This window comes from Drosophila biarmipes, unplaced genomic scaffold (genome assembly GCF_025231255.1).
Source record: "Drosophila biarmipes strain raj3 unplaced genomic scaffold, RU_DBia_V1.1 ptg000023l, whole genome shotgun sequence".
Lineage (NCBI taxonomy): Eukaryota > Metazoa > Arthropoda > Insecta > Diptera > Drosophilidae > Drosophila > Drosophila biarmipes.
The window spans coordinates 408,625-432,555 of record NW_026114540.1 but is presented as its reverse complement, the minus strand read 5'-3'; the positions used below and the strand labels follow the sequence as shown (position 1 = coordinate 432,555).

The 23,931-nt window shown below is 36.7% G+C and overlaps 1 protein-coding gene across 1 annotated transcript; it reads left to right on the top strand.

The window, feature by feature from the left end:
* The first annotated feature begins 10,769 nt into the window (after positions 1-10,769).
* LOC127012150 (uncharacterized) lies at positions 10,770-11,572 on the top strand. The gene is made up of 2 exons (XM_050890370.1): positions 10,770-11,393; positions 11,449-11,572. The coding sequence occupies exons 1-2, from the start codon at positions 10,797-10,799 to the stop codon at positions 11,458-11,460; spliced, it is 609 nt and encodes a 202-aa protein (XP_050746327.1). The 5' UTR covers positions 10,770-10,796; the 3' UTR covers positions 11,461-11,572.
* Positions 11,573-23,931: the final 12,359 nt, after the last annotated feature.

Sequence of the window (23,931 nt, the reverse complement as noted above, 5' to 3'; positions counted from 1 at the left end):
TCCTTAAGTGCCAGATGTTGTGCGTAAAGTACGTTTTTTTAATATTTTTTAGGTTTTACAACATAACCTAGACAATTCTGGTTTGGTAACCCGAAGGTGTCGTGATGAAATGTTTTGTGCCAATAGAAATCCCGCAAATGGTCTTACACAGTTTGAAAAGATAAAAATACAAGTAAAACACATTTTTCTAAGCACCTGCATTTTTCTAAGCATTCAATATTTCTGTTGAATTACAGTTATTATTCGTAAATATAGTTTTTTGTTTTGTCAATTTGTTTTTAATGTTTTAATCGCTTTTCGTAAACATTTGTCTAGTTCCTCAGAACGCACCTGAAACTTATTTTTTCAGAAAACTCGGTGGAAATTTTCAGAAATTCCGAAGTGATTTTAATTGGGATTTAAAGTGATTTAATTCACTTGCAGGTGACAGGCCATACACAAAATGAGTAAAGAGAGGAAACGAAATCCGAAGTTACTTTTTTTTTTTGGATCTGAAGGGTATTGAGTGACTCTTTAACTTTGCAGTCCAGACTTAGTCCCGAAGTTTGAGTATCCTGAATCGAGGGAACGTGCCGATAGTCAGTACAGTGGCTCGTTCTAATTGTTATACCCCGTTAACAGTATGTAACAGAAAGAACGAAGCGATTCCGACCCCATAAAGTATATATATATATATATATATATATTCTTGATCAGGATCACTAGCCGAGTCGATCTAGCCATGTCCGTCTGTCCGTATGAACGGTGAGATCTCGGAAACTATAAGAGCTAGAATATTCATACTTGGCATGCAGATTTCTGGAATTCCTGTGCAGCTGCAAAATCTATAATGCCTACAGTTTTTATTATAGAAACAAAATTTTAACTGAAATGTGTCTGTCCCATTAATACCTATCGACTGACACAATATAAATGTAAATGTAATAAATCGATTAAAACGCTTAACATAACATCTACTAAAATTCCCGGTAGGTGGCGCCCTACAATATAGCTTTGCTTCTTATATGTCTTAATTTTTTTAACATCTACTGAAATAGCCGGTAGGTGGCGCCCAAAAATATTGCTTTTCCGCTTACATATCTCCATTTTAGTTTTGCGCCCTTCAGCTCAATAACTTGTATCTGATAGTCGAGACACTCGACAATAGCGTCGGTTTTTTGTTTCATGGTAATTTTTCAATTGGCTTGTATATAATGAAATTGGGATTCTCATTTCTTAGAGGGTGTCTGGGTTTATAACTCTGAGTGTGTGTCTCGAGGGTGACTGTATAATGTGAGCATGTATGTGTGGGTGTGTGGACATGTACATAGGAGTAGGTGGTGCTATAGGTATGTCACTATTTAGCTGTCAAGGGCACGGTCAAAGAAATAATAAATTAATTCTTATTTTTATTTGCATTATATTATTCTTATTAACATATATTTTTTTAATATCACTGAAGCTTGAAACAATCCTTAAAAATGTATCATGGTTACTAACATTCATAATGCAAGGGTATACAAGCTAAGGCCTTCGGTCGCTGTAAGTCTGCAATCTTATCTTCATGATACCTCATCGCTAGAATTTGCTCTCGGTACTGGATCGAAATGCGCAATCTTAAAGTTCACTAGAGAACTGTTATCGGAGATTCCATATTTGACGTCGCTAGAAAACTATAAACTTAGCCAAGAGCTTAATAAAATGTTTGGTATTGACTTTTTTTACAGTAAGGTACTAATCTTTTGCGGAGCATTATAGCAACACAATAACAATAACTTTCAATGTCTACAACATTAGAACTATCCGTGACACCTGACAACGTCGGATAAATAGTTCTCCCAAGCCGCAGCAATTCAGTGATATATTGAACAGATAGAATCGACCGGAGACTCAGGCAACAGCCGGGCTGAATTCGAAAAGCTATACGTGTCATTTATCACGTGTCATGCATTCACAAATCGCCAGCTTTGGCCAGCCATCTTTTTCGGCTCTTTTTAAGCTCAACATCTCTTATCTTCTCAGGCTGGCCTTGCCAAACGCTGATGGTAAATATTGGGAATTCCAAGAATTTGTTTGCATTGTTCGATCAAATTATCAATAGCCAAGGCTCCTTATCGATCACCAAAAAGTTTAAAAAGCTAATTGCTTCCCTCAGGGTTTCGTCACTGAAAACCATTCTGGCGTTTCAGGTCACGATGGATACCTATTCAAAGGGGTTAGCTATCCAAAGGTGTTAGCTCGATTAAAGTCTCGCTCAATAGCACTACTGTTCACAAAGAAACAACCAAAAATCTTCATTATCACATCCCGTTTTTTAACTGGTCATCGAAACCACTCTTGCTGTGTCTCAACTTTCAGGACGTAGATTACACCAAGGTCATCACACTATGCTTCACAAAAAAAACCTTAAGAACCCAATCCGGTGGATCCGGACCTGTTTTCAATCCACCCCTTAAACTTTGGTAAAGTAAGATTTTCAACTAAGTACTTATAATTTCACCGGCCAAAGAAAAAAAATATGTAAAAATTCAAAACAATGAGCCATCCCAAATTCTATCACAAAAACACATTTATGTACCCAGACCTTAATTATTAAAACCCTGCTGCGACCACTGCGGCAAAGAAAGCATCAAACTCGCTGAGCACACGTTATTCATCTGCCCTATACGCTAGGATCCTAGGATCTTGAAACTCAATCAAGAACTGAGTGTAACTTGACAGGGGATAACGTGATCAGCTGCATGCTGAAAAATTAAGGCATCTTCCATCTCATCTCCTATCCTTTTTATTTCCCTTTTCTTTGCTGCTGTATACAATTAAAATTTCTTAAATAAAAAAAAGGAAATTAATTTTGGCAAGCCATGGTTTCTAGCTAATAAAATTAAATTAAAAATAAAGAACTCATGTTCTAATGTAATTTCTAAGCTTAGCAGGTTAACACAAAAAAAAAAGATTATTTTGTAATATTATTTTCCACTAATTTTCCGATCGTTCATATACAAGCTATATGACATAGTCGTCCGATTTCGATAAAAATAAATACGACATTAAGAACTAATTTATTTTTTTCTTGTGTTCTAAAAAAACACCAAAGCTTCTATGGGAACTATAAAATATAGTTGTCCGAACCGGCTGGTTTCGATAAAGAAAAAAATACTTTTGGGAAAGTTTCAGCCAAATAGTTTTAAAACTGAAAGACTAAGTTGCGTAGAAAAGGACGGACAGTCGGACATGGCCAGATCGACTCGTCTGTGGTGCTGATCAAGAATACTATATTTATCCTTTATGGAGTCAGCGACTTCTTGGCTTTGTTGCAAACTTCTTACTGAAATCAGTATACCCTCTGCAAGGGTATAAATTCTATTGAAGCAATTTGTAATGCGCGTTAGACTCGGATTATCATAATTATGTCCTTTAGGTCCCTAAAGCCGACATATAATCGACAAACAAAAAACGTTCAGCGTTCAATAGGAGGTAGCCGACAGCCATAAAACGTAGAACGTTGCGACTAAGTTACTCAAGATTGACGGATTTCGGAGAAGTCACTTTGGAAATGTTCGAGGTTCTGAGCTGCAAAAGTTTAGTATATGGAATAAGTTTCGTTACACTTTGCATTAAAACGTTTATCCCCCAATTGGATCAGATAGTCTGCTGTGATCATAAATTGTGTTAAATCAGATTTTACTTATAAAGCTATGACGTAAAATAATTTTGAAATTTAGTTTAAGGGAAAGAAGACAATGTGTAAAAATAAGCAGCCACACTGCTTTAATAATTATTAATTAGATCAAATGATCTGAGTTTTGCTAAAAATTACAGACCTTAATTTGGTTCATTTGAAACGAAGATATATTAGAGACCTCTACTCACTGTCCGCTGCAGACAATGATATTGTCATGTTTGTGTGTACCCTTGCGTTCTTGTGAAATTAAGAATATGTCCGATGAGTTTTCATCTATTCTCTTCACCTTTTCACATTTATAAAAGTCAATAATAACACAGCGATTCCATAAGAATATTATGTTGCTAAGCTATATTCATTTATTATGCTTTCTGTTATTTCCAGTCTAAACCTCTTCGTTTTGATACTTACAAAAAAACCAAGAACCTTGGTGGTCAGATAACTTCTGTTTTTGGTTTTGAAAATTTAGCATCCTTTGAAATATAGAATAAATCGTTGCACTTTCATTGTAGATTTGTGAAGTTTATCTTTAAAAGGTGAAATATGTTGTTCTATTAAACCTTTAGAATAAAAAGATATGAAAAAACACTTAATTTAATAAAGGACCAAACAGCGATGGGATTATTGTAAAAAAAATATTGTACAATACAACCAGTTTTGTTTAACTATGTATATTGAAACACGAAAATCAAAATAAATAAGTAAATCAAATATTAGTAAATAAAAATTATAAATTTATTATATTACTAGTGTTGGAGCCCAAATCTTAATCTTATCTAATTTTATATCCTGGAATGTTAAAAGATCTAGTATTCTTCTATAATTCTTACGGTCACTTTGTAAGACTTGCCTTAAAGGAAGCTTTTTTGGGTATAAGAGAAAAACACGACGTGAAAAATAAAACTAAAGCTTAAGAACGTGAAGAAAAAAGTATTTTTTTTTCTATAAAAACCCATGCACTGTCTGTGCTTCCGAAAATGGCCCCATACCCGAAGAAATTCAGCAGATTATTCAGAGGAAGGTAAGAACATTATTTTTCGAGCGTGACAGGACGAGCGATCCGTCCGGCGTATCAAGTTGTTGGTGTTGTAGAGGCCATGCTTTTAATTTCCGCCAGACCAAAAAAGCCCCTCGCAACCAAGCTCAGGCAAAAGTGCCGCAACACAAGCCAACCAGTGCCCACAAAGGCATCAAGAAAAACAATCCAGGCAGCACTTCCAGCTCGTTTAATAGGAGGATCAAGGACTGGTACTCCATCCAACACATACCATCACACATACATGGGATGGCAATGAACCGTTCACAAGGAAACAAACAGAAACCGTAATTAACACATCCCGTTTGATCCGTTTGCATACAGTTTTTACTGCTCAGCGAAACCACTCTTGCTGGGTCTCAACTGTCTGGACGTAGATCATCGTCCAACCAATTGCCATTATACCAAGCTGATCACACCATGCTTCACAGAAAAACATTAAGAACCCAATCTGGTTGATCCGGACCTGTTGTCAATCTACCCTAACATAAAGCTATACCTCTCAAACAAACAAAGTTAGTTTTTCAAGTAAGTACTTATAATTACGCCAGCCAAAGAAGAATAGATGTGAAAACCCAAAACAATGAGCATATCCCAAATTCTATCACAAAAGTATATGTATGTACCCACACCTCAATGATTAAACCCCAGCTGAGACCACTGCGGCACAGAAAGCATCAAAAACGCTGAGCACACGGTATTCATCTACCCCCTATACGCTAGGAACTAAGCTGAATCAAGAACTGAGTGTAATTTGACAAGAGATAATGTCTTCTATCACATCTACGCCCCTCTCATTAGCATATGTAGGTTCTGGGAAAATTACCATAATCCATAAATTAAAAGATTTTAATGGGTTTCAAGGTAATAAATATGTCACGATCATATTCATAAAGAGTATACTTAATGGCCAACAGCCCCACATACCAATTAACAGTATTGATATAGGTGTTGTTGTATACGTGAGGAAGGTCCTTATTATGAGTAATTATTAGTCAACAGGTGTTACCGTGCAAGTTAACAACTTTGAGCCGAGAGCTAATTTCCAAATAACTCTGACAGACCCGAGATAAATCCGTGGTCAGCTATTTCTGTCAACCAGGCCTCCAAATCATTCCCAACCAGATCAATTTCACGCAGTCCGCATCAAACGGATGCTGTAAGCATCTAAGCCGATATTGAAAACATCGGAGTCCCAAGTGAGCCCTGAGCCCGCTAACGTTAACAAAAGAACCCCAAAGCGAGCCCCGAGTCCGCTAACGTAAGCAAAAAGATCCCCAAAGCGGTCCCTAAACTCCGCTAATGTAAACACATTCTCTTTATAATTTTTTCGGGATAAATCTCTTAGCCGAGATTTGATTATTGATTATTAAACTAGAGAGTGGGCAGTCCATTTTTGAGATCCGAATCGAGCAGTAGAACAAATTGAGAAATGGTATGTATCGAATCAACTAAGTTCCACCTATCGATAAATTGAATTAGTAAATAAAAAAAAAACAATTGTTAATAATTCACTAGTGAGAAACTTAATTTGAATGTGGAAAAGTATCCAAAGGCTGTTTTGACCATGTTTGAGAATATTATTTCCTGTGATTGTAGAAGTCATTTAGAAATCAAAAGCACCCCAATAAAACAAAATTCACAAGTAAATTATTCTTAGATTTAAAATATTTTCAAACACACAACTCTCAAGTATACCTGTAATTCAAACTCAAAGTAAAAATCAGATTTTTATTTTGTAGTACTATAATAAATTCAATTATTTAATTTGGTAATGTGTTCAAGTTTTTGCTATATATTGATATTCATTTTCTTGCTATGTTCCGGCTATTTACTTAGAAGAAACAGGCGCACGTTTTCGATGTTAATTCAGGATTACAAGATGTAAAGTGTTTATCAAGTTCTTTTCAAATCATGTCCACCTTGAATTATGAACATAGTTCTTGTTTTTAGAAGTTATTGAAAGTGTTGATCCATTATCTGCGCGTTAGATTACTCGACAAATTGGTACATTTTCTCATGAAATTTTCTTTTAATAATGTTGTTGTCTTGTAGCTCTTTATACATCTAGTCTTAACATTAAAATTATGTAGATTAAATAAGGTTCTTGTTTTGGTGCTACTTGTATGCATTGTGTACAGTACAAGCACCGCCCTTAAGATGTGTCTAGCAACATAGAAACCGGTTTGCCTTAAATTTCCTTCTCCTATTGATGATCTGATAACTCCGAAAAACTTCTGTAGAAACAGTTTCTTCCACATTTTCTTAACGTTAAACGACCGCAATAACAGGGTCCTTCAATTTAAGTTTATTTTGGATCAAAAATTATGGAGATTCACGACTATAGTAAGTAGATTGATATCTTGTATATATTTCATATTAATAAGCATATTCATTGTTCGTAAAAGCGACATTCAAGTGAACTTTTAAGTTTCATAAGTTTTATGTGATAATAGTGAACCCAATTATTACGAATCGAGGTTTTTCGAGGTAAGCCGACTATTTCAGATTCCACCTTTATTGGTTACCAATCCCAATTTGGGGTTAACAAATGAATCCCAACTACGAAATGCGATTGGTAAGTAAGAATGGTAGGAATTTTCCAGGTTATATTCGTTATTTAAAATTTGATCATTTCTGGTTTGTTAAAACACATTTTTAGTTAGTATCAATACTAGTTCTTGGTTTTAATTTAATAAAACTTTTGTATAACCTTCAGCAATTCCCAGAATATTGTTTAATAGTTCAGAAAATTTGAAGTTCGTCTCCAATGCTCCATCCAGAGTTTAATAGATCTTGGCTTTTAGGATTCTCCAACTTTAGTTGTATTGCACTCCGCCTTAAGGATCGGGAATCTTACATTTTCAGGTCCTTCTCTTCGATATCAACGTCTTTTTATTACGTTTATCAAACTCTTTAATTATACTGTTCATCTAAATTTCGTGATTCATAATTGTGGTTGAGCTTTTCGAACTTGATACAATTGTAGCTCGTTGTATTTAGATGTTACCTTGATAGATTAGACTTTGTTTTGAATGGTTACTATTTCTTTAGACTTGTACACCACCTGTATAGTAACTGTTAAGTTATTGTTCAAGATAGTAACTAACTGTTATTAAACTGTCTATTGTTTAGTATGATCAGATTTCACAAGTAAATGTTCGTCAAATGCCTTATCCATTCCGTTTTAGAATCATTATCTATTAAATGAGAAAGATTTATTTTTGTCGACAAGTATCTAAAAACATTTTACTGATAAAAGGGATGCACACCTAACTACTCTACCGTCATAAAAGTCACACAAAAGTCACACAAGACGCAATCCGCAGTACCGCTAATAAGATAATACTTTAATTTCATGGCACGTAGATTTTCGATTGATTTCAATAGATAGTTGTAAATATTAATAGATTATTTTTAAAAGATTAATTTGTTCCATCCGACATTACTAATACAACGTGTTTCAGGCATCATCAAAGACATCATTGACCTAATATAGGATTTCTGACTCAAGTCTATGGTAGAGGTGTTGCGGACTGGAAATACATGTTTTCTAGATATATTTTATATATACACTATTTGTGAACATTGTGGTTTGAAAGCTGAAAAACAGTGTAATGGGCCTGTAATTTGGAATTTGGAATAAGTAGTTTTATTCTACCGATGATCAATTTTGATTCATGTTATCAGGTTACAAAATAACATGACATGAATAACATTTAATTCTCATTCTTGTATCTTATACAGATACAAAATCGAAAGCTAGTTTTACAGCCAAAAGCCCAGTTATTAGTTATGAAGAAGAAGAAGAAAAAGGAGATTTTTAAATTTGGTAAAGTACACAGAGAGAGAAAATTGTAAATTTCACAGTTGAAAATATTCTAAAAAAAGAAAGGAAGTTAACTTCGGAAAACCGAAGTTTGTATACCCTTGCAGCTATAAAAAATAATCAATAATTTTATAAAATTGAATTCGAAATTCTTAAAAATATAAAAATTTATATTTACAATATTAAAAGATAATAAGTCAAAAAGCCTCAAAGCTATAATTTGTTTCACATTATTTTCCACCAATTATCCGATCGTTCCTATGACAGCTATATGATATAGTCGTCCGATTTTAATAAAATTTAATTCGAAATTCAGAACTAATTAAAAATGTTATTTTTAAGAGTAGGAGGTTATAAGTTAAAAAACACCGAAGATATAATTTTTCAATATTATTTTACCACTAATTTTCCGATTGTTCCTATTGGAGCTATATGAATAGTTGTCCGATTTTGATAAAATGTAATGCAAAATTCAGAACTAATTTAAAAATGGTATATCCAAGCTTAGAGAGGTATATGTTAAAAAACACCTAAGATATAATTTTTTTACAATTTTTTCCCCGATAGTTCCTATGGGCTCTATAAGATATAATTGTCCGACCCGGCTGGTTCCGACTTATATACTACCTGCAATAGAAAGAAGATTTTTGGGCAAGTTTCAGCTTTAAAACTGAGAGACTAGTTTGCGTAGAAACGGACGTACAGACGGACATGGCTAGATCGACTCGTCTTGTGATGCTGATCAAGAATATATATACTTTATGGTCCGACCCCATACTTCTCCTTTACTGCGTTGTAAACTTCTGCCTGAAATCATTATACCCTCTGAAAGGGTATAAAAAATATGATATTTCGGAAGTTACAACTTTTTTTTGTGCTTGAATCAAGTTAAAGTGATTGATTATCTCAACTACTAAACTATTAGTACAGTCATAAGTATAAGTATAATTATCAAAAAGTTTGTTTAAAAAACGTTTTTAATTTTTCTTTTCGTTCTTATATAGAGAGCATTTATATCAGAATATTCTTACAAGTTTTTTAAGAATGAATATTCTGTTTTCAAAATAATACACTTAAATATGGTTAAAATCGCTCTGGTGTAAATCTGTAAAAACAAAAACTCAAACTTATCCCATTTTCTACCACCTTAGCAAATATGTGTACACACACCTAAATTGTAAATTTGTATTGGGAGGAACTTCCTTTGTAACATGTGTAGTAGGATAAGTGACTTGATATAAGTATAACTAAGTACAACTCTGCTATGTATAGGTATAGGTAACTTTAACCTTTCGATGTAAGTGTATATTATTTAGTATTTAAATGTAACGGCTAGTGTCTTTAATAGTCTCTAGCAATTACAAGTATCTTCTGTGATAAAGCGGCCAATCTGGCAACTCTGGTAAAATGCTAAGTATCGATATTGATCGCAGCCAACTTCAAGTAATCGTATGTAAAACCAAGCAATTGCGTATAGGAAGTGAAAGAGAACGGTCAAGTCTAATAAAGTTAATTAATTCGTGTAACAGTTTATACTGCTATAAACTTCAGAAGTGGTCCTGACCCATAAAATGGATCTAATTGATGCACAACAATTTACGGTCGTCCAGCTCGAACGGTGGTTGGCGGCACTGAACTTGCCGACAATCGGCAATAAGGCCGAACTCGCGGCCCGACTAAACAGTGTGGACCCGTTAGTTCGTGGAACTCGCCCGGAGTCCCCAGTACCGGTGGACGCTGAAAACGAAGACTTGGCTGAGCACGTTCAGGAGTTTGATCTAGAGGATGACTTGGGGGAGCATTTCTCTGCGACCCTAGTCGGCCCTAGGTCGGATCAGATTCCTGCCGTGGCCGAAGGAGTATCGTCGCTACAACAAATACGCGCTGAAATCGAAGCTGGAAGAAAGGAGCTCCAGAACATTCTTGGGCAAGTAAGAGCTGCGTCGCAAGCAGTTGCCAATGACGTCATCAGCAAGCCCGAAAACTGCAATCAAGCAGTGAGCATCAAGGGAGGTAAGCAAGCAGTTCAATGCGAAAACTTCCAGGAAGCTGTGAGCGGAAAAATACCAAACGCCGATGGGAGTGCTCATATCGATAGCGGCACCGATAGCGATCTAGGCAACGGTGTTGAGCAACGACGAATGGCAGTTGTAAACAAAGAATCAGAATCGCCAAGTTTGTCACTTTCGTTTGCCAAAGAAATGATCATGGATTACGATGGATCATCTTGCGCAAACGTTTGGACTCAGCAAGTACGCAACATTGCTGAAATGTACAACTTGGATGCAGTGTGCGTAAAAATGGTGATTGTGGCTAAACTAAAAGGCATCGCCCAGCGCTGGTTGCATGCAAACGCAACGCGTATTATGGAGCCGGCAGAGAATCTGTTGGAACAGCTGATCCTAGCATTCGGCGATAAACTGTCCAAAGCAGAGGCGCGACGCAAATTTGAGGACTTGAAGTGGCATTACGGCGAAAAGTTTGCGGTGTATTTTGAGGCAAAGACAATGCTGGCAAGCAGCATCAACATTGATCCAGACGAATTGGTTGACCAGATAGTCGAGGGAATACCAGCACAGAATTTGCGGGATCAGGCCCGGATCCAATGCTTCACAAATCCGAAGCAAATTCTCCGTGCGTTTGCTGGTATCCGTTTGGATAAGTCAAATGAGTCAGCGTCAAAGGAGCTTAACAAGAATAGGAGCAGCACCAGAGGATTCCGCTGCAGTAACTGCAACGCCAGAGGACACATCGCTAAGGATTGTCGAAAACCAGCAAGGAAGCCAGGATTCTGCTATGCTTGTGGCAAGTTTGGCCACTTTGTAGCCCAATGTGAGGAAAGAAAGGGAAATGCTGTAAATAAATATGTAAGGTATATTAAAATCCATTTTGACAGTCAAATTATATCTCCTATGGTTACAGCATGCATCTTAGACTCTGGCAGTCCAATTTCGTTGCTTAAAATATCTTTGTTGCCCAGGGAGGCCCAATTACATGAAGTCAAAGAACAATATTTTGGTATAAATAGAAGCCCATTACAAATCTACGGAAAAATTTTATGTTTTGTATTAAAAGGAACAATAAAATATTACTTTAATGTAACAGTTGTCGCCAATGAGTCTATGATACATGATGTGATTTTGGGTAGAAATTTTATGCAAGCTTGTGATTTAAATTTAGATTTAAGAACTTTAAAGATGATAACTGTAGAAGATACAACCAAAATGGACACAACGACTGCCGCTAGGGATCTGTCTTTGCGCGTCGCTGAAGTAAATCATAATATTCAGTGTTTAGATGACTGTTTAACCGATAATGTTTTGGAATTGCCGACTAAAGTTTTAAAGGCAGAACACGCAGTCGTAAAAAATCATAATGATCATAATGAAGAAACGAGTCAAACAGTTATGAGACAAAATAGTGAAAATGTAAGTCAAACAGTTATGGGACAGAATAGTAGAAGCATAGGTCAAACAGTTATGAGACAAAATAGTGAAAATGTAAGTCAAACAGTTATGGGACAGAACAGTAGAAGCAAAGGTCAAACAGTTATGAGAAAAAATAGTGAAAATGTAAGTCAAACAGTTATGGGACAGAATAGTAGAAGCAAAGGTCAAACAGTTATGAGACAAAATAGTGAAAATGTAAGTCAAACAGTTATGGGACAGAATAGTAAAAGCAGAGGTCAAACAGTTACAAGGCAAAACAACGAAGATATTGATCAGATAGTTATGAGATTTAACGGTGAAACAACTGAATTAACAAATGCAAAGCAATACAGTCAAAATATACAGAAAACGGTTATTAAAGAACCAACGACTACAGGTACAAAAGGGCAACTGGAAATTGAAAATTTTGAAACCGAAATACTTAATATCGACTTTACAAGCAGCGAAACTATAGATTTTAACTGGGACAAAAGCACTACCTATGAAATACAATGTCGTTTCTTAAAAATACTGAAAAACAGTTATGTGAAAGCAACTAGACCTGAAAAACCAATGATTAGAGCAGAAATGAAACTATGTCTAGATAATGCAAAACCTTTCAGTTGCAGTCCTCGACGATTATCATATACAGAAAAGGACAAGCTTCAAAAATTACTAGACGAATATTTGAAAAGTGAGATAATAAGACCAATCGAATCAGAATTTGCATCTCCGATAGTATTAGTGAAGAAAAAAACAGGTGAGATTAGATTATGCATTGATTATAGGAAACTGAACAAAACACTGCTGAAAGACAATTACCCTCTGCCACACATAGATGATTTATTAGATAAATTAGTTGACAAAAAAGTATTCTCAAAGTTAGATCTTAAAAATGGATATTTTCATGTTTTTGTTGATAAGGAATCTGTAAAATATACTTCCTTCGTAACACCACTAGGACAATTCGAGTTTTTAAGAATGCCAATGGGTATCAAAAATGCACCAGCTGTTTTTCAACGCTTTGTTAATAAAATCTTCGATGATATGATTAGAGAAAACAAAGTAGTAGTGTATATGGATGATATAATGGTCGCCAGCAAAGATATTAATGAACATTTAGAAACATTAGATGAAATCTTTAAAAGGCTTACACAGAACAGATTAGAACTTAAAATGGATAAATGTGAGTTTTTGAAAGCAAATATAAAGTATTTGGGATTTTTGATTTCTGAGAATGGCATTAGGGCAGATGATAAGGGCATTGAAGCCGTAAAAAATTTTCCAGTTCCCACGAAGGTTCAGGCAGTACAAAGTTTTTTGGGACTTTCTTCATATTTTCGAAGGTTTATAAAAGATTTCTCTACAATAGCAAAACCATTGTATGACTTGTTAAGGAAGGACAAACCATTTTAATTTGGTGAAGAAGAAATGAGTTGTTTTCTCACGTTAAAGGAAAAACTTATTGAGTCACCAGTACTGGAGTTATATAATCACAAGGACGATGCGGAATTACATTGTGACGCAAGCGCTCTAGGATTTGGTGCTGTACTGTTGCAGAGGAAAGATGATGGCAAGTTACATCCTGTGTTCTATTTATCTAAGCGTACTACAGCAGATGAGGCTAAGTTACATAGTTTTGAGCTTGAGACTTTGGCGGTTATCTATGCTCTTCGTAGATTTAGGATATATTTGCAGGGGAAACATGTAAAATTGGTAACCGACTGTATTGCACTTAAGTTAACACTCCATAAAGCAGAACTTAACCCGAAGATATCAAGATGGGCTTTGGAGATGGAAAACTATGATCTTGAGATATGTCACAGAGCGGGAAATAAAAGTCATCTGTCAAGGAATGGATTTAAAAATTAAGAAGCTTAAAACGATTTTAGAGGAGGCAGAACTTAAATTATTTGAAATGAGAAATGGGGTAGTGTACAGAAAAGCAAATGACGATAGGATACTATTCTATGTGCCAGAAGAAATGGAAGATCAGGTACTATATAAATACCACAACGAAATAGGACATATAGAAAGAGATAAAATGATGGACATAATTTCAAAAACTTATTGGTTTCCAAATTTAAAAGAAAAGTGCGTTGCACATATAGAAAATTGTTTAAAGTGTGTAGCGTTTTCACCAAAATCAGGTAAACAAGAAGGTTTTTTGCACAGTATTCCCAAAGGAAACAAACCATTCGAGTTAATACACATTGACCATTATGGTCCAGTAGACTCGTCAAGAGCAAAAAAACACATTTTTGTGGTAGTTGACGGATTCACAAAGTTTGTAAGACTTTATTCAACTAAATCAACAAGCACTAGGGTGGTTATAACGGCATTGAAAGATTACTTTAGGGCCTATAGTAGGCCAAAATGCATAATTTCAGACCGGGGTAGTTGTTTTACATCTAAAGACTTCGAAGAATTCATGGAAGAATGTAATGTGAAGCACATCAAGATAGCCACAGGCTCACCACAAGCCAATGGTCAAGTTGAAAGGATTAACAGGAGCCTTGGACCAATGATAGCAAAATTAGTTGATCAAAGTAAAGGTGTATACTGGGACAATGTTATAGATAAAATAGAACATGCTTTAAATAATACGTTGCACAGAAGTATAAAACAACTTCCGAGTAAAATGCTGTTTGGAGTAGAACAAAAAGGAAAGATTGTGGATGAACTTAAGGAAAAGCTGGAGGACATAAATGAAAATAAGAAATTAGATAGTTTAACAAAGATAAGAAAAAAAGCTGAGGCCTACCAAAAGCAAGTTCAAGATTATAATGCAAAAAATTGTATAACAAAAGTCGAGTAAAGGCTAGAAATTATAAAAAAGGAGACTATGTAATGGTGAAAAATTTTGACTCGACTGTTGGAACTGCTAGGAAACTGATTCCCAAACATAAAGGACCATATGTGATTGCAAAAGCGATGCGCAATGACAGATTCTTATTAAAAGACGTCGAAGTTTTCCAAGTAGCACGTAGTCCTTATTTAGGTGTTTGGAGTGCGCAAAATTTAAGACATTGGATAAAAACTAAAAAAGCTAAAAAACAGAAATAAAAATGTACCCTATAACGAGAAAATACCACTTAAGTATCTATATATTGTAAAGATAAAATAAGCATAAATTTTAAGTCAATATGTCTTGATCAGGTGATCAACCAGTCAGGATGGCCGAATTGTAGTAGGATAAGTGACTTGATATAAGTATAACTAAGTACAACTCTGCTATGTATAGGTATAGGTAACTTTAACCTTTCGATGTAAGTGTATATTATTTAGTATTTGAATGTAACGGCTAGCTATTTAATAGTCTCTAGCAATTACAAGTATCTTCTGTGATAAAGCGGCCAATCTGGCAACTCTGGTAAAATGCTAAGTATCGATGTTGATCGCAGCCAACTTCAAGTAATCGTATGTAAAACCAAGCAATTGCGAATAGGAAGTGAAAGAGAACGGTCAAGTCTAATAAAGTTAATTAATTCGTGTAACAGTTTATACTGCTATACATGTGCTGCCATTGCGAAGCAGCTCCGGAGGGTTCTTGCGGTTTCTTGAATAACCATGGATAGGCTCCTCGCTGGTAGAGTGTCAGGAGCAAAACTTCCTTAATTATAATTATATATATTCTACAATTTTCGAATGCATTTGACCTTAGAGCGTTTTAAAAAAAAAAAAGGGGGGAGAATCCATTCTGGTGTCTTGCTGACGGAAGACGCCAGCTCCGAGGAAAGGCGACTTTCCCAGGGGCAGTCGTCCACGGTGACCTCTGCCTCCAGGATCAGCCACCAGGATCCAGCAGCCCTTGAGGAGGACACAAATAGCTCGAAAGATTTTCATGTGTCAGACTATCTCCGCTATTATAATCAAAGAAAGAGGGAAGATCAACCACATGCTTGTGGCCGCAGTACTCGAAATCCTCATGCTTCTGATGATTGTTCAGCTGTTTCTTAGATAAAGTCCACTTAGGGACGACGCATGCCTCAGGCATATTGCATATGTATATTCTCGTCGCACTGGATAAAAAAGGGCGGTAAGTTTTTCGGAACCCGGTTCCTTTCTAAAAGCATATAAGTATTCGTGCAGTTCACAACAGTTTTATAGACTTTTATTAACTTTTCGACGGCCAGTATCAGCCTTGTAGTTGTATGTTCAATTGCATGAGCCCTTTGATCGATGTTTGCAGTCCTGAATAATCAGCGTTTTGCTGATGTGTGCATGATACTCTCCGCTAATAAAATAATTGTCAAGTAGATTACATATGCTTTAGCCCACACTTTACCATGGTATGCTAGAGCTGTGCATATGCAAGAAGTGGAGTAGGTCAAGAACAATGACATAACTTTCGACGAACAACCTTGACAATAAAGTACACAGAGAGGACCTTGATCGTATTGTGCGGCCTGCGACGATCTCTTAAATGTGTGAAGGGGAGGGAATATGGCCGAAACATTACACGATCGTATTGCGATCAAGCGACAGCTAAGCTTGTGGAGTGTGGACTGACGACTGACGAACTTTACGCACTAATAATATTTTCAATGCACTTTAAATATTTATACTCGTAATGTTGAAGAGGAGAGAGGCTGACCAAGATCCCATGACCCAACTACGACGTTAATTATGCCGGCAAAAACGATGCCTCTCATAATGTCAAAGAAAAATTTATTTTATCCATATTTTCTGTTTGCAGGTATAAATATGTATGCATATTTGTTTCCGTGCGAGGCCGGAAACCTTTCCTTTTTCAGCCACAAATATATATACTAATGCCAGATATGATAATAATACAATACCATACTACTATAATATATCTTAATATAATAAGCACGACTATCTCTTCTGAGACCATACAAAGGCTCATGCCAGATAAACAACCGTCTTAAGTTGAACGTAGGTGCCGCTTATGAATAACCGCACTCAGATAAGGGCAGACCATGAATATAATTTGACAACTCCCGGGTGTCGCGCTGCCAGAGCAAAGACCATGATCGACCATAACCGTACTTCGGCAGGTAGTAAAGTGCACCAGCCTGTATACAATTTTGATATATCCATATAAGTCACACAGATGTTGTTCACCTTATTCATTCATTTATCAACCTTGTTGATGCGTTACAAAGCCTATTACCAGAAGTAGGAAGTAGAACCGCGGAGTTATGAGTGCGTTGATAGCTGATTTATTCTTAAGTTGGTACTTGCTTATATACTACTTAGAACACGGAACTTTACTAACAAGAGTTATGTTCTAGAGTAGGTCAGTGGTTTGATTCGGCTGAAAATGCAACAATGTGCTGGCCGCTTCGGTGGGTCAGTCTGCCGTCGAGTTAGTGAGTCGGGATTAAATATGATCAGCAATTTTCATAGCCACTTGGTGATTCTGAGCGTCTAGTACTGTTACCAACTGGGCTACTGCTTGATTTGTTGGGTGCAGCTCATGTTGAGCACCCTTGGGTACGAAAAAATTTAGTAATAAACCTTTTAACATAAATATATACCAGAGCAGCTGTGCCTATTATCAAGTCGTTACCATAACCAGGAATAAAATTGAGGCCCACATCGAGCGTTGCTGGTATCACAGCATACTGTAGTTAATTTGGATGTCATTCTGGCAAGATTAGACTGCGCCTACGCAGATCAAAGTTCGTTGCGGCTGTTGCGACAACAGCTTGAGGCGGTTCGTCAAAGTGACCAAAGCCTCAAGCAATACTATGAAGTTGAGCGTAAACTAACCGAACTACTGAAAGAGCCACACTGCTCAACACTGAGGTAAGGGCGGACGCTTTACACGTGTTTATCTCAGTACCAAAAAAAAAAAAAAAAACAGAGGGCAGTTGTATTTGCGGCACAGCCAAAAGACTTTTCATAGGCAATGGCATTAACTAGGGAGGCTGAAACCAGAACTCACAGAATTCTGACTTTTCGCGCAATTTTTTAGAGAGTGGTCCTGGCTACCGTTCTTTGAACGACGGCTGGCTGGGAGAACTTTAAAAATTCTTCTTGACACAGGGGCAGCGAAAAGTTATATAAAGCTTAAAAATGTAACGCCAGTAGCCTCACCGTTTCGCATGAATTCAATTCACGTGTCCAGCGGCATACATTTGAAGTGCCTAGTAAACGTCTTGGGAACAACTTTCCCATTTTGTATATTAGATTCCCTAACAACATTTGACGGAATCATAGGCTTCGACGTGCTAACGCAGGTGGGAGTCACCCTCGATATGCAAACTAAAAAAATTTTGTATGGTTACGTGTCCGAGGACCTGCAGTTCCTTGAATGCGACAATGTAATTTATCAACATAAAGGACGTAGTCGTTCTAGAGTCTGTGAAAAATATGTTGATCGAAATGATGAAATAAGGATCTAAAGTCGTCTCCAACGCAACTCAAACCTTGCTGTACAACACAAATGTTGTGACAGCTATTCGCACTGATAATAACAACCCAGTATACTCTAAAACGTGCAATGGGGGTCGCAGAGTTTGTTAATAAAAGAAGTCTACTACTACTAAAGTCTAATTTTATTACCCCATCGAGATCGCCGTACAATAATCCAACTTGGGTGGTCGATAAAAAATGGTCAGATGAGACAGATGGTAGGTAGAAATGTTTGGTAATCGTTTTCAGGAAACTGAACGAAAAAAACCATTTCTGATAAATACCCCTGGCAAAGTAACGAGTTAATACTGGCAAACCTTGGCAAAGCCAAATACTTTACAACCCTGGACTTAAATTCCGGCTATCACAAAATTTTCCTGGTGGAGCAAGATTGTGAAAAACCCTGTCCACGGAGGAAAGTATGAATTCTGCCGGTTGCCTTTTTGGCTAAAAAAATGTTAGTATCATGTTTCAAAGGGCAATTGATGACGTATTGAGAGAGCAGATAGGGAAATCGTTTTATGTCTATGTTGACGATGTCATAATCTTTTTGGAAAACGAAAAAGAGCATGTCAGTCAAAGCCATTTTTTAAAGAAAGTGTCCAATACCTCGGCTTCGTATTAACCCGAAACGGGGCTACAACTGACCCTGAAAAGGTAGCAGCCATTAAGCAATACACAGAACCGCCAAGCTTATACTCACTAAGATCATTCTTAGGACTGGCTAGCTATTCTAGGTGTTTCATAAAGGATTTACAAAAGCCAGGCCACTTACCAACCTCCAGGAGAAAACGGTTCCGTAAATAAACACATGTCTAAAAAAATTCAAATAAATTTTAACGATCAGAAAAAAGACGCATTATTTTGGCATCAGAAATGTCACTATGTGATGTGACTCAAGTCAATATTTGTATGGCACACGTGACATAAGAGTCTACACAGACCATAAGCCGCTAACGTTCGCTGCCCCGGACAAAAAGCCCAAATGACAAATTAAAGCGTTGGAAAGGATTTGTTAATGACTACGGCGAAAAGGTCATATACACTCCGGGCAACAAAAATTATGTCGCCGACGCTCTTTCGCGACAAAACATCAATAGAAAAAACAGAAAAACCTTTAAATTGTTTTAGGTATCAGACAATCATATAAAACGCAAAGTAGTGCCTGAACCGATACTTTATACTTTATACTTTTTCTGATAAAAGTAAACATATTAAAATAATTACAAATTTATCGAGCACGTAGAGCTGCTCAGGAAAATATCAAACAAGTCCTTCGTGAGTGTTATTTTCCATAAATGTTCATACTAGCGTCCGATGTAGTATGACAGACACCCCAAGAAACAGAACTTGGGGTAACTCCAATTCCGTCATACGTCGGCGAAATGCTACATACTGACCTTTTTTTCCACCGATAAACAACTATTTTTATCGGCCATCTACAAATTTTCAAAATTTGCGATAGTACAAGCAAGAAAAAGGAGATTTTTTAATTTGGTAAAGTACACAGGGAGAGAAAATTGTAAATTTCACAGTTGAAAATATTCTAAAAAAAGAAAGGAAGTTAACTTCGGAAAGCTGAAGTTTGTATACCCTTGCAGCTATAAAAAATAATCAATAATTTTATAAAATTGAATTCGAAATTCTTTAAAATATAAAAATTTATATTCCCAATATTAAAAGATAATAAGTCAAAAAGCCTCAAGCTATAATTTGATTCACATTATTTTCCACCAATTATCCGATCGTTCCTATAACAGCTATATGATATAGTCGTCCGATTTTAATAAAATTTAATTCGAAATTCAGAACTAATTAAAAAATGTCATTTTTAAGAGTAGGAGGTTATAAGTTAAAAAACACCGAAGATATAATTTTTCAATATTATTTTACCACTAATTTTCCGATTGTTCCTATTGGAGCTATATGAATAGTTGTCCGATTTTGATAAAATGTAATGCAAAATTCAGAACTAATTTAAAAATGGTATATCCAAGCTTAGAGAGGTATATGTTAAAAAAACACCTAAGATATAATTTTTTTACAATTTTTTCCCCGATAGTTCCTATGGGCGCTATAAGATATAGTTGTCCGACCCGGCTGGTTCCGACTTATATACTACCTGCAATAGAAAGAAGATTTTTGGGCAAGTTTCAGCTTTAAAACTGAGAGACTAGTTTGCGTAGAAACGGACGTACAGACGGACATGGCTAGATCGACTCGTCTTGTGATGCTGATCAAGAATATATATACTTTATGGGGTCGGATACTTCTCCTTTACTGCGTTGTAAACTTCTGCCTGAAATCATTATACCCTCTGAAAGGGTATAAAAAATATGATATTTCGGAAGTTACAACTTTTTTTTGTGCTTGAATCAAGTTAAAGTGATTGATTATCTCAACTACTAAACTATTAATACAGTCATAAGTATATAATTATCAAAAAGTTTGTTTAAAAAACGTTTTTAATTTTTCTTTTCGTTCTTATATAGAGAGCATTTATATCAGAATATTCTTACAAGTTTTTTAAGAATGAATATTCTGTTTTCAAAATAATACACTTAAGTATGGTTAAAATCGCTCTGGTGTAAATCTGTAAAAACAAAAACTCAAACTTATCCCATTTTCTACCACCTTAGCAAATATGTGTACACACACTTAAATTGTAAATTTGTATTGGGAGGAACTCCCTTTGTAACATGTGCTGCCATTGCGCTGCAGCTCCGGAGGGTTCTTGCGGTTTCTTCAATAACCATGGATAGGCTCCTCGCTGGTAGAGTGTCAGGAGCAAAACTTCCTTAATTATAATTATATATATTCTATAATTTTCGAATGCATTTGACCTTAGACCGTTTAAAAAAAAAGGGGGGAGAATCCATTCTGGTGTCTTGCTGACGGAAGACGCCAGCTCCGAGGAAAGGCGACTTTCCCAGGGGCAGTCGTCCACGGTGTCCTCTGCCTCCAGGATCTGCCACCAGGATCCAGCAGCCCTTGAGGAGGACACAAATAGCTCGAAAGATTTTCATGTGTCAGACTATCTCCGCTATTATAATCAAAGAAAGAGGGAAGATCAACCACATGCTTGTGGCCGCAGTACTCGAAATCCTCATGCTTCTGATGATTGTTCAGCTGTTTCTTAGATAAAGTCCACTTAGGGACGACGCATGCCTCAGGCATATTGCATATGTATATTCTCGTCGCACTGGATTAAAAAGGGCGGTAAGTATTTCGGAACCCGGTTCCTTTCTAAAAGCATATAAGTATTCGTGCTGTTCACAACAGTTTTATAGACTTTTATTAACTTTTCGACGGCCAGTATCAGCCTTGTAGTTGTATGTTCAATTGCATGAGCCCTTTGATCGATGTTTGCAGTCCTGAATAATCAGCGTTTTGCTGTTGTGTGCATGATACTCTCCGCTAATAAAATAATTGTCAAGTAGATTACATATGCTTAAGCCCACACTTTACCATGGTATGCTAGAACTGTGCATATGCAAGAAGTGGAGTAGGTCAAGAACAATGACATAACTTTCGACGAACAACCTTGACAATAAAGTACACAGAGAGGACCTTGATTGTATTGTGCGGCCTGCGACGATCTCTTAAACGTGTGAAGGGGAGGGAATATGGCCGAAACATTACACGATCGTATTGCGATCAAGCGACAGCTAAGCTTGTGGAGTGTGGACTGACGACTGACGAACTTTACGCACTAATAATATTTTCAATGCACTTTAAATATTTATACTCGTAATGTTGAAGAGGAGAGAGGCTGACCAAGATCCCATGACCCAACTACGACGTTAATTATGCCGGCAAAAACGATGCCTCTCATAATAATATGTCAAAGAAAAATTTCTTTTATCCATATTTTCTGTTTGCAGGTATAAATATGTATGCATATTTGTTTCCGTGCGAGGCCGGAAACCTTTCCTTTTTCAGCCACAAATATATATACTAATGCCAGATATGATAATAATACAATACCATACTACTATAATATATCTTAATATAATAAGCACGACTATCTCTTCTGAGACCATACAAAGGCTCATGCCAGATAAACAACCGTCTTAAGTTGAACGTAGGTGCCGCTTATGAATAACCGCACTCAGATAAGGGCAGACCATGAATATAATTTGACAACTCCCGGGTGTCGCGCTGCCAGAGCAAAGACCATGATCGACCATAACCGTACTTCGGCAGGTAGTAAAGTGCACCAGCCTGTATACAATTTTGATATATCCATATAAGTCACACAGATGTTGTTCACCTTATTCATTCATTTATCAACCTTGTTGATGCGTTACAAAGCCTATTACCAGAAGTAGGAAGTAGAACCGCGGAGTTATGAGTGCGTTGATAGCTGATTTATTCTTAAGTTGGTACTTGCTTATATACTACTTAGAACACGGAACTTTACTAACAAGAGTTATGTTCTAGAGTAGGTCAGTGGTTTGATTCGGCTGAAAATGCAACAATGTGCTGGCCGCTTCGGTGGGTCAGTCTGCCGTCGAGTTAGTGAGTCGGGATTAAATATGATCAGCAATTTTCATAGCCACTTGGTGATTCTGAGCGTCTAGTACTGTTACCAACTGGGCTACTGCTTGATTTGTTGGGTGCAGCTCATGTTGAGCACCCTTGGGTACGAAAAAATGTAGTAATAAACCTTTTAACATAAATATATACCAGAGCAGCTATGCCTATTATCAAGTCGTTACCATAACCAGGAATAAAATTGAGGCCCACATCGAGCGTTGCTGGTATCACAGCATACTGTAGTTAATTTGGATGTCATTCTGGCAAGATTAGACTGCGCCTACGCAGATCAAAGTTCGTTGCGGCTGTTGCGACAACAGCTTGAGGCGGTTCGTCAAAGTGACCAAAGCCTCAAGCAATACTATGAAGTTGAGCGTAAACTAACCGAACTACTGAAAGAGCCACACTGCTCAACACTGAGGTAAGGGCGGACGCTTTACACGTGTTTATCTCAGTACCAAAAAAAAAAAAAAAAACAGAGGGCAGTTGTATTTGCGGCACAGCCAAAAGACTTTTCATAGGCAATGACATTAACTAGGGAGGCTGAAACCAGAACTCACAGAATTCTGACTTTTCGCGCAATTTTTTAGAGAGTGGTCCTGGCTACCGTTCTTTGAACGACGGCTGGCTGGGAGAACTTTAAAAATTCTTCTTGACACAGGGGCAGCGAAAAGTTATATAAAGCTTAAAAATGTAACGCCAGTAGCCTCACCGTTTCGCATGAATTCAATTCACGTGTCCAGCGGCATACATTTGAAGTGCCTAGTAAACGTCTTGGGAACAACTTTCCCATTTTGTATATTAGATTCCCTAACAACATTTGACGGAATCATAGGCTTCGACGTGCTAACGCAGGTGGGAGTCACCCTCGATATGCAAACTAAAAAAATTTTGTATGGTTACGTGTCCGAGGACCTGCAGTTCCTTGAATGCGACAATGTAATTTATCAACATAAAGGACGTAGTCGTTCTAGAGTCTGTGAAAAATATGTTGATCGAAATGATGAAATAAGGATCTAAAGTCGTCTCCAACGCAACTCAAACCTTGCTGTAC